The sequence below is a fragment of the Hetaerina americana genome, unplaced genomic scaffold, assembly GCF_022747635.1.
Source record: "Hetaerina americana unplaced genomic scaffold, ioHetAmer1.1.p SCAF_2, whole genome shotgun sequence".
In the NCBI taxonomy this organism is placed as follows: Eukaryota; Metazoa; Arthropoda; class Insecta; order Odonata; family Calopterygidae; genus Hetaerina; species Hetaerina americana.
The window spans coordinates 28,942,090-28,954,718 of record NW_027286763.1 but is presented as its reverse complement, the minus strand read 5'-3'; the positions used below and the strand labels follow the sequence as shown (position 1 = coordinate 28,954,718).

Sequence of the window (12,629 nt, the reverse complement as noted above, 5' to 3'; positions counted from 1 at the left end):
AAAAGAAGATGGAATAAGTGCATAGTAACGAATGGAGATTACTTTGAATGGGACAGAATCAATGTACACTAAATTTTGCAAAATAAAGTTTTTATGGCCTTAGTTCACATATTTATTGGACAGACCTGATATCTGGGGTGAGAATAAATGTAAATAAAACAAAAGTTATGCTGTTTTCCAGAAAGAGAAAGGCAAAGTTAAACGTTAAAATATGAGGGCAAAAGCAAAAGTAGGTGTAACAGTTTATTTATCTTGCCAAGCAGACAACAATATATTCTTTCCTGTGGAAATGCACTCTTAGATTCTTTCTTCACGCTGGATCTCATGTTTTGGACCAAAATGGTCAAGGAGTTGGGATATAAGGGGAAGAAATGCATTAGGAAAGAAGCTTTCACCAGGAGAGAATTAATGAAAGGGATATGGAGTAAGGATGTTAAAAAGAAGGCTCATTAAAACATTGATATGTAGCCTAGTTATGTATGGCATGAAAACATGATCATTGGAGCAGGATGATAGCCATAGGCTTTTGAAATGTGGGTGTGGAGAAGGTGAAGCAGTGCAGAAAGGAAAACAAAGGAGGAAGTACTCGGTATGGGGGAGGAATTGTTGGGAGAATTCATAAGGAGACAGAAAAAATGGATACAAAGCATATTAATGTTAGGCACGAAAGGAAGGGGTAGAAATAAGGTACGGATGTTGGACAGAAAGAATGGAAGAAGGCATAATTATTAGCATTTGGAGGATTAGCATAAATGCTCGAGTTTCAGTGAACTGAAACTCTCGAGCGTTTATGCTAATAGTTCTCAAAATTTACAGGATTCAATGGCATTCTTTTTGGCATTTATAATAAGATAAAAGTACTACAGAACAGCAACTAAATATATTAACTTAAGAACATATTGCTTCTGCAAAAATTTATTGGCTATTTACAAAAATATTGTTTTTGTTATAATTACATTGCAGTCATCTACAAAATGGTTTCGTAAGTTCCAAGGACTTGGTTCAAATACTGAATGATGTTTGCGGCAATCTCATCACTATTTCGCATGTGTGACCTTACGTAGCTAACTTCATCTGTGAAGCAGTATATTGCAGAAGATGGAAATCTTGCAATAGCTGCGTCAGCCGCTGGAAGTGTCTTTCGGTGTAAGGAATCATTTCTTCAATGGTTGATGATAATGTATTAGCCTTCAATTCGCTATCATCAAGTGACAATTCATCCAGTAAGATTGATATAACGAGCTGGAAAGAAAAATTGTCTATTAAAGCAATTACTTCTTCAAAAACTACAAACTGCAAGCATGAATTAATTCAGCAGAGAAGTTTCCCTTGATGATATATTCTTATTTGCAAGTAGCTGTATCCTCTGAATGAGAGTAATTACAATTTGTTTGAGTCCATCAGCAAGGGAAGGTGATGCAGTGGATCAGACCATGGGAATGGAATGGAACAAAGGCACTAAGTCACTGGGGAATCATTAGGCGATATATTTTAAGAGCAATAAAAATTCCAAATTAAGCTCTTGTCCAAATATGCACATTTCTGGAGAGCAAGGAATGAGGATAAGCTGATGAAATAGATTTTGAAAAGGTGAGTCAGTCCATTTGAATATCAGGAGGCTTTGATTATGGAGAGCAACAATATTACCATGCATCAAGAAAAGGGCAATATAACTATCAGGTAAGAATTCTGCAATGCTCTACAGCAGATATCCTATTTCCACTCTCGCATCTACAAGATCACTCACCAATTGTCCTCATTGCTCTTCTTGAAGACCCTCTCTTAACCTTGTAGTCATGCATGGAACATGCAGCTTTTGCTTTATATTGCTAATAACACACTGATCAAAAAGTTATCATTTGCCTAATTCTGGGTCACACCATTCATGCTGTGTATGGTAAGTTTCTATATTTTCCACTGTTTAGTACAAAATTATGTTATCTCAATTCAAAGGCTGTTTCTTAGTTTACATTCTGGCTGACATTACTTTAACGTTGACTTCCAAATATTACAACCACAATAAAAGCAATGTACTCTGCTCTATCTATTCCATCACAAAAAACAGTTTAAGCCAAATCAAACGAATGGAACTTAATCTTGCGGTGGCTTCTGTGAATCCATTTGTCTAAAAATAAAAGTCACCCTCATAGCTGCTATGAGGGTCAATCTTATTCCAGAAAAGAATGGTAGTACAGTATCTGATGGAGGGTAAAAAGATGCTTAACTTTTCAATGGTATTTCTCTTTTCCAAGAAGTTAGTTTCTTAGATTGATACATAAATGAATTCTTTACTGACTACAGCATACACCAAAGATATTTCAAGCTTAGTTTGGACAAAGGAAGAGATTAACTTTTCCTGAAATCGCTGTCGAATTTTAGTATGACCATGCCACACTAATTTGGACAGTAAGTCCTTAACATACTTGGAAATAACCAGAAATATGCATCAAATCGTAAAGGAATCTTTGTAATCATTCCACAAGTACAAAATTTAAAAAAAATCAACATTTACCTGCGCTGGATGGCAGCTTTTACTGTTGGCATTCCAAACAGAGGCACACTTGAGCAGAGATTCCCTTTCACTTAATGGTAAGAACTTCAATGTATTCTCCAGATTGTTTTCACCTCCTTTCTTCATTATCTCTGAGGAAATTACAAAATCATCCATTAGTGCCCAGAAGTATTCATCCGACAAGATATGAAGGAGAAAAAAACCAAAACCATCAACTGCTGGGAACAAACAGCCCACTTCTGAAGACAAAAAGATTATCCCATTAGTACCTATCTTTTTAGCTCCTCAATTATTCTCATGTGCACAGTCTTTACTATGTATTTCTATCACATTCTGTGTTAAGTTACACTTCTAGTGTTCATTGAACATTTAATATTTTTGTTCATTGCTCACTACAATGTTAAAAAGAAGATTGTGAAATTTGATACTCGTTATCTAAGCAAACATAGGTTCAAGCCATCAGCAAATACATATATGAGGTATAAAGCTGTCTTAGCTCGCCTTTTTAGGGGCCAGGCTTTCCTACAAACCAACAGTTTTATTCTTTCGCTGCTCTTAACATGAAAACTCAGAAGTATGCATCACATTTGCATTTAGGTAGTATTATCCAAAGGACATACACATGGACAACATGTAGGTATAGGATTCTTCAGGAATTGAAATGAAGGATACAAACAATTTATACAAAAAGAAACAAGAAGGCATACAAGAGAGATAATAAGTAACAGTTTTTGGCATGACTTGGTGGAAAAATCTTCATATTGAAATTGAAAATAAACAACTTGGCTTTTCCAAATAGAAAATATATATTTTCTATTATTATATTTTCTACTAATATATTTCTATGAGGAAAAGCAAAGTAGTTCAATTTCAGAGATAATAAGACTAAGTAGACAGTTACACTTACTGGATATTCATAAAAAATTCATCAACAGTAAAAAGAAAATGCTTCATCAGAAAAATATTTTTCACGTTGCTTTTAGCTAAGTGTAGATTCTGTTGATGATATTAGTTTAGGAAGGGAGTGAGACATTTTTTTCTCACTGCTAAAGAGCTGTGTCACTAGATCTTTGTCCTTAGGTGAATGGTATTAATACTTCAAATGCCATATAGGTTGATGTGCCCGTTTGTGTGAAGGAGATGATTACTTTTTATTAGAATAAAGGTATGATATATATACACACACGGTCGTGTTAATATGCTTGATTTTTCCAGGAAAGGTTAACTCGGGATATGAAATAGCACTCCCACAGCTTCCCTTTAATTAAAAATACTTTGCGTAACTGGCTCACTGAAAATCACCAGAAACAATGTCATAGGCGATTCTAATAAAGAAAGAAGTTGACATGGTAATTTTAAAACTTTGAGTGTAACTGCATTAACCAGAAATCTTGCTTAATACAAAACTGTGTTTTTGGGCATAATTCAGTAAAATAGATAGACCATCTGCTGGTGAAAATTAACCCAAAGAAATTGAATAGAGGAATACAAGATATTGGAATATTTTTAAGAAATAATTTTCAATTGTTCGGCATTTCAATGCAATAATTTCAGAGTGTAAAAATCATTCGCTTTGACCGGGATTTTCTGCATGCTGAATTTATTTAACAACAACCTAGAAACTGCAGGAGATGCCATGAAAGTAATTTTTAACAGAGTCATTCACTAATGCACATTGAATTGTAACAATTTTCAAGTCTTTTGCCTTGACTGGGATTCGAACCCAGATTCCTTAATTTCTAGCCAACTGCATCAGCCAGGTGAGGTACCGAGGCATCCAATTAATCCAAAAAAATCCACAGACCCACAGCATTAAGTGCAAATCCCTTCCGATTTACTAAATTTTGCTATCAATAAAGATGCAATTCACCAGCAGCTTCATTAAAATAGTATTAGCTTGTTCCAATGATATATTAGTTGCTGATGCAATTCAGTCGGTGCTAACTTCAGGATATTGTCAGGAAAGCTCTCACAATCATAATCAAATAGAAATAAAACAATAATGTGGAGTCCATATCACAAGGTGAAAGTACAGACATCTGAAATGCATGAACCATTAAATTTAAAAAAGAAAAAGTAAACAGAATCCACAAATGTTAAAACCAACTTGATATCATTATCTTCATATTATTACAAAGTTCTAAGATTATGCTCACTGGTATCTGCTGCTGAATTCATTTCAAATCATTCATGGCACATTTTATACAATAATACAATAACATACTAAAATATCAGTGAACATGTGTTAATACAACAAAATATGATATAAATAAAATATGAAGCATAAAAAACATTTATTGTACAGGGTCTGTCCCAAAGGTAGTAGGATTTATTTTTTCCTAGATAGACGGATGGGTGGAAGTTTCGCTGGCTGGGTTCGAGGGAGAGGAGTCCTGGGGTCCCGTTTCATCATCCCGTCCCACTGTCGGATCCCCTGGAGTTGGTGGAGTTTAGTAGAAGTGCAAGGTCTGTCCCAAAAGTAGTAGGAATTATTTTTCCCAGATAGACGGGCAGCAGTTTCTCTGGCTGGGTTCGAGGGATGGGAGTCTCATGAAAGGCCGGTGGCAGTTGGCTCTGAACCCTTGTGAAGTCCGGATCATTTGTTTGCAAAACCTTTATAATGTGACCTTGTTATGCTCCATCATGAACCGGTTATTGGAACAGCTCTAAGCCACCAAATTTTGGGTGAAACTGGGCAAAACCAAGAAAGAAGACTCATGACATGCTCAAAGCAGCTTATGGTGATAACACCATGGGTAGATCAGGTGTTTTTGAGTGACACAAGTTGTTTCGGGAGGATAGAGAAGGTGTTGAAGACACCGAAGGATAACAATGCCCTTCAACCTCAAAAATTGACAAAAATCTTGCAGGAATGAAGGCTTTGTTGGACAGAGATCACAGATTAAGTATTCACATGGCTTCTGATGAACTTGACATCCCTAAAAGTGATGTGCATCACCTTGTGACTGAAAACATGGGCATGAGAAAGGTGTGTGCAAAATTGGTGCGAGTGGTCTTGGAAGAACAAAAGGAAACTTTTGTTCTTCCAAGACCACTCGCACATGCGGATCTGCCAAGAGCTTTTCCACCATCTGAGTAAGGATGCTCACCCTACCAAACTTCTTCCTCTTCCCCTGCCTCAAATCTGTGCTGACAGGACGTCACCACAGTTCAGGAAGCATTACACAACAGGCCATGATGAGAGAGCTTAGCAGCTTTCTGGGCACCACCATCCAGAATGTATACGAGGCATGAAAAACCCACTGGCAGCGGTGTGTAGATTCACAAGGGTGCTACGTGAAAGACTTTTGAGTGAATTTATCAATTCTGGTAATACATTTTTTTTAATCGACTCAGTCCTACTACTTTTGGGACAGACCTTGTACATAACAAGAAAAGATAGTAAAAACTTTCCACAAGATAAGTTTAATGGCACAACCCAGTTTCGATTTACATCATCTTCAGGAAATAAAATGAATTCAAACGCCATCTTATATACTTTTTTGCATCCTGGGAAAGGGAGGGGAGTGTGAATGTGGAAGTTAAGGAGGGACGGATGAGAGGAAGGTTGGCCAACTAACCAATAAGATGCCAAATACAAAGTTTGAAACATGTTGAAGAAAGAGTATACTAAGTCTCAGGGGTTCACATGAGTGAATCACCAATCACATATAGGCAGTAGGAACAGAATAAGGAAGCTAAAAGGGAGGTGGGGGGAGTTGCTGAAAAAGTGGGTGGGGAGATGAGAAAGGTTGGCGTAGGAGTATGAAATACAAGTAAACACGTGTTTGACGTCTACAGAAAGCCTACATTTTCTAAATTTTCATGAGCATAGAAAAATAAAGTGCACCCTATCGATGGAAAAATAACGGAAATCAAGCAACCCCTAATGTGAAGCCATCACAAGTATACATCTGTACATTTTAAAAGATTGATGAAAAAATCTTCAGAGTCTCACCCCGGATTATGTTGAGGACCTGGAGGGGCCGATCCAAAGAAAGAGCCAATGAGAGAGCAGGGAGCAGGTCATCGGCCTGCATGAGATTGGAGAGTTTCTGCTCCTTCTGAACCATCAAATCACGTGTCCTTGCTGCCTCAGTCCTTTTCTCATCAGTCACATCCCGCCAGACCACCATTGCCGAGTCAGAACCCCCTGACACCACCAACTTCTCATTTCTGGACACTACATTGAAAAGTAAATTTAAAGGATATTAAGAAATGGTGCATAGAGGACAGAGGATAAAAATATGATCTATTCAGTGAGATGTACCATACAGCATGTTTTTCAAAACTTAAATCATCATTCTCATACATGACTGTTGACCTATCTTTTTATTCATGCATTTGACAATTCTACTTTTTCTATAATGAAATATCCATAATATTTATTTTCAAGTTGTTTGGTTACTGGATGAATCAATGGCTTGTTTAGCTGTTTTTAATAAATATTTGATGAGAAATAAACTAAAAGAAATAGAATTAGAATGTGTCAAATTGATATCGGTGAAACTGGAAATGAGACCTTAACCCTTTTACTGCCAGTGGACTAATATATTGATCCTCATTGGTCGTGCAAATACTGCCAAGGGCCGATATATGGGCCCAATGTTTTTGAATATTTTACTTCTTGATGCACGGTCCAGTCAACAGCTCCCGTCTCTTTCTTTGGCTTATACTCCATCTCTGCTGCTTGCTAAAATAGTTTCCCCTTATTCTTAAGATTTATGCTGATTGTGCACATTATGTTTGCCTCTTGAGTTCTCCCATGTTTTTTCATTTCCCCCGGGCCAGCAGCATACCATCTTTTGTGCTAGTAAGAATTCGTGCTGGACAGTGTTTTCTGTGTATCTTTATATTTATTTTACAGTGTGTTTACAGTAAGATAAGCTAATTTTGAGTTATTAATTTTTTACGAATAAGAATTCTTAAAATTTTGCATTATAATAAAATATGGAGTTTTCTACGTTTTTATATCTTCCACTACATTTTCACGAATTCTCTTTGTTTGTATATAATGGTGTACTTTAAGTTTATTGCATTCTGCCATATTCATTATTTTGCTTGAACTTTCCTGTCATTTAATTTGACTAAGAATTGTTGCAAATCCTGCGGTGTCCATGGGGCATCTTATTGGAGAAACAGTAACGTTTTACAAATTCAAGTAAATATGTTTTCCTGAACTATGCACCCCTCTTTGTCCATGTCGCTTAGTGTTGGATAAGTAGATTGTTTGCAAGTTATAATTTTTCATTTTGATACAATTTATAAAATATTATTTTAGGGTTGTCTCTGTGACCAATGTCCAAGTGAAAAATAAGGATATTGATGATGCACCCATCACTAATGATGACAAGAGTGATTTGCCATCCGAGACCTCTGATGAAGAGATTTCTTCTTCTAGCAATGAAGAATCTATCATTTACACATCAAGGCCCGGGACAAAGAGACATTGGATCTCTTCTTTTTCCAAGGAAGATGACTCATGTGAGTCCAACCAAGGATGATGGAAATGTGGATCCGAATGAAGGTGAGTGGGTCAAAGAGAGAGTGAATAGTGATAACCCTCTGTAGATGCCCACAGTTTCTGGAAACACCATACCAATAGAAAATTTGACATCTGGAAAAAAAGCCTTTGTCTAGTCAATATTATACCATCGGCATAATTAAGGAACTTGGCAGAAAATGGCTTCAAGAAAAGCAAAACAGAGTCAGGGAGCCTGAATGATGAATCGGTGATGATGGATGAAAGAAAAAGTGGATCTGATACAGCTAAAAGAAAATGAAGATCGTCTCCCAGGGAATGGCATAGGAAGGAAGGAAAGAATGACAATGACTGATGAATCAACGTAAGTATGCTATGAAGCGGGAGAAAATTAAGGGGATAACATCTAAGGAGTCACACAACAACAGAGAAAGAACACCACTAAAATTAAGTGGCACTTATAGCCAGTACCTTTTCATTTTCTGCTTTAAAAAGAGTCTATTTACTATTTAATTCAGTAACTCAGCCTCCAAGATACCCATAACCAACATCAAATTGCATTCAATAAATGTTTTTCTTTTATAAACTCCTGAGCTCCTTGTATTCAACTGAATGTGGGCATAAAATTTATTTTTTAAGAGAGAGAAAACAAACTGCAAACAGTGTTTTTACTTTTAATATATATGTAGCAAGGCACAAAATTTGAGCACGTTGCAGGCATGGCAACAAAATGACATGGGAAATGGGAAGCATTATTATTGAGGGTGGGAGGGCACCTCACCTGCCAAGGCCCAAATTCGCCCATCGTGTGCATCCCAGCTGGCAGTGCTCTCCCCTGATTTCACTGTCCAGAGCTTCAGGAGTCCATCCCCACCAGACGTCAAGAGTTGCATCCCACGGCTGATGAATTCCATGCGTAGAACAGAAGCTGAATGCCCTTCCAGGGTCTGAAGAAGAATTCATTAAAAATTAGCAGAGATACTAGTCTACATTTCGTGCACAAGACTATAACAACTTATTGGAATGAAAGTGCATTCTGTTACATATATGGGCTATAAAAAAGTTCCATTGTGTAAATGATCACTTCCCTGAACAACTGATGTAAGAGTTGATACTCAAAAGAGTGACTTGGAATCCATTTCAATATTTGCTGAATTTGATTTTTAAGATTTTTTTCATCATAATTCCTACCACAAATCTGTAGGTATTCCCACTGTTAAATTGAAGTTGCATCACTAGATACACATGACAGAGAGATTTTATATCTTAACACTACCCCAGAAGATGCCAAAGAGGTGTGTAGCAGGGAGTGTTAGGACACCAACCATGAAAATATACTAGAAGAGGTCATGAGGGAAAGCTGATTCACTCTGCTTGATTTAGGGAAGTGAATGGTATAAGGAAAAAGATTTTGTAAATTGATCTGCTTGACAGTATACCTCGCTAATTTTGCCAATACTATTAAAACTGTTGACATTCTTGTAGATTTCTAGGAATTTACTCGTGAATTCCATGCCCTTGCATTTAAGAATGACTTTCTCATTTGCAGCATGAGACCATGTTATTAATTTTCAACATAATGCTAGCAGATTATTCTTAAGATATTTCCCAAGCTCTTTGGTATTATATTAGTTGAATAGCAGAAATGAAAACAAGTGAAAAATCCAATCACTAATTGAGTGCCACCTTTCAGGAGTCTATCTCCCTAGGTGTGCAATCAGTGCTATAATTAACACAATATCTACATAGTAACCCACAAGCCACCACAAGGGTGTGTGGTGGGGGTATTAGGTCACCACCCATAAAAGAGAATAAAACCGCATGCAAAACCCACAAATTCATGTCAATCTACACTCTCCAAGTCATATATATTCATGCAAAAACCTTTTTATAACCACCCTCTCCCCCTCCCCCAATACACACACACCAGTTCCCCTTCCCTTTCACCTCCTCCCACTTCACCAGCACCTCCCCTCGCCTCTGCCTAATATATAAAGCTGTGTGTCCCCTGTACTTCACCTGATGATGACTTACTGTGAATTGAAACCTAGGTCGTGCATTATGAAATGAGTGGAAGAACTAAGTATTTTCTTTTCTGACAATGTGGGGCCAAAATATAATTCCTTTCGTGTCATTGTTAAACTCGTTTGTTTTGAACCTTGCTTCAACTTGAAAAGTCTAAGCCTTGCTTTTTCTTTTCACATTTCAAATGACTCCCAGCCTAATTCCCCTTAAAGGCCTGTCACACTCTTCTTCTTATTATAGCAATTTATCACGAATCTGGTGGATTTTCTCTGGACTTGATCTAGTTTTTTGCCAAATTTTCTCCCAAGGATCCCAAATACTTGCGGCATATTCCAAACGAGGCCCAACTAGAGCGAAAAAACACCTCTCTTTCACTTTCTCATTACATTTCCCCACCAAGTTGATTGAGGAAACTCAACTGATTGAAGGAAGACTGAAATCGTCCACATCAACAAAAAACATTTTGGCATTCTTGCAGCTACTAAAGGCAGAAACCAAAATGTCTCTGAACAGGAATTTGGTGCCTGAGAACAAGCAAACATACTAATGCTTTTCTGGTTACACACAAACAATCATTAATAATACACAAAATTCAGCCTATTTCTGTTGAACTTCCTTTCAGGAACTATGGTTTGCATTTTTGAAACAAAAATAATACTTCTTCCAGGATTCCTTCCAAACCTAGGAAAGAATGGGAGGTTGGGACAACTCAAAACACTGTTTAAAATCAATTTTGCAGACAGTCCTTTTATGTTTATATCAATAATAAAATGACAAAGTTTAAAATGTTGCCCTGTTTAAACAGTTGCGTATCAATTAAATTTTTCCCAAAGGCTTCCATGGATTGGTGTTGGTGAATGCATTTATGTTTGGGATTTCATCCATGCACATTGTTTTTACAACAATCTTTTGCTAGCATTCATGCCAACTTCTTCACCTGCAGAATCGATTGGAATTTCAGCTAAACCATTATGTTATAAGCATTGCATGCAGATGAAATCTCACACAGAACTGAATACTAATATTTTCATATGAAATTTAAAGGGAGAGATAACATTTATCATCCCTAGTTTAAAATTTATCAATGTGTGTTCCATGCTTATTTACATACAATGCAGTATCACTATTAGCTAAGTGGCAAGGTAAAATGAGGCATGTGAGTAATTACAGCACCAGAATGAAGAAACATGCCATCTAAGAAAGGTATCTTAGAACAGTACCACAGTGGGAAAACATATATATGTCATAACTAAAAAAAGTTAGGACAATAGATGCAAGAAATAAATATAATGTAAACGATACCAATCTTATAAATATTTTCCAGGATGATACCATATTAATATAAGTTTATCTGACCTTATCCAAACAATTTACTACTTATAAGAAAAGGCTGAATAACTTCACCAGGCAATTTGCTCCATTCTATAACACCTCTGTTTTAGAATGGATACTTGATTATGCTATGATTTAGTCCAAAAACTTTTATCTCCCAACTATAATCTACTCTTTCATTATCACAGCCCCTTTGAACCTTAATTGTCAAGTTTTAAAATGTAATCTTTTCCATAAAAATTCATAAATTTTTCCAATCTGGAATTTTTTCTTCTTTTCTACTCTGTCCCATCCCAGATTGTTAATCATTACATTGACTTTCTACTTTCTTTAACATTTCCCTAATTTTGGGGCTGTGCTTTGCAAGTTTTGTATTTCTCATTGAGATCACTTTATTACTGGGATCTGACAACAATATCCAATATTCTTCAATTAGTTTTACACAAGGGAAATACGTATGCCTTCTGCTTAGCAGACTACAAGGAGATGATTAAAATCCTCTTGGCAAAATTTAAAGCATTCTATGTCATGCTATCTTTTCAACATGTTCATTCCACTTTAGGTCACCCACAGAAGTCAAGGCATGATACAGCAAAACCTGACTCAATGGCCTCCAGACATTAAACATCACCACCTCAAGTGGCCATTATTTCTAGAGCTGAATTCATTCCCCAGGGCTAGTAGTGTCCTAGGGATGTCCCATCCTTCTAGTGTACACCTCCTTCAGTGGCCAACAGCTATTGCATTTTCACTCTGCAGTCCTTTGTCATTCCATATTTTATTATCTAGAGACTACGCAACCATTGAATTACAGGACATTTTCTTTCACATATCTTGAGGGATCAAGTAAATCTGATTACATTACAATAAAATAGGAGCAATAACTTCATTTATTTTTCTATTTCACTTAATCAAAAGTCATAATAACTAGCTTACCTTCCAGCATGTCAAGTCCTTGAGCATCCAAATTTTAATGGTGGCATCAGCAGATGCCGAAGCCAACACCTGGTCAATGGGGGAGAAACGGACTGTCCAAACACCACGCCTGTGCCCACGAAGAATGCCCACAAGATCTAAGTTGTCTGAAGACCACAACTATACGATCCAAAAGAAGAAATGCATTCACATGACATTCCACAAGCCAGTTACGAGTCACAATACCATTAGTTCCTCTAGTAAATGAAATTTGTAATATTAGTACCTAATTACAGGACTGAAAATGCAAATCTTCCCGGATTTCTTCCACGTGGGTCCATTCTCTGGGACAACATTTCACTG

The 12,629-nt window shown here is 36.7% G+C and overlaps 1 protein-coding gene across 1 annotated transcript in view; it reads right to left on the bottom strand.

Moving 5' to 3' along the window:
- Positions 1-884: 884 nt before the first annotated feature.
- The window catches only part of LOC139687482 (transducin beta-like protein 3), a 29,093-nt gene continuing 17,348 nt past the window's right edge, over positions 885-12,629 (bottom strand). Inside the window, exons 11-15 of the mRNA XM_071584663.1 lie at positions 12,288-12,446; positions 8,776-8,941; positions 6,471-6,695; positions 2,513-2,643; positions 885-1,242 (exon numbers count right to left, since the gene is read on the bottom strand). Of these exons, the coding sequence (XP_071440764.1) occupies positions 1,057-1,242; positions 2,513-2,643; positions 6,471-6,695; positions 8,776-8,941; positions 12,288-12,446 (867 nt within the window). The 3' untranslated portion in view covers positions 885-1,056. The remainder of the gene's footprint in view (positions 1,243-2,512; positions 2,644-6,470; positions 6,696-8,775; positions 8,942-12,287; positions 12,447-12,629) is intronic.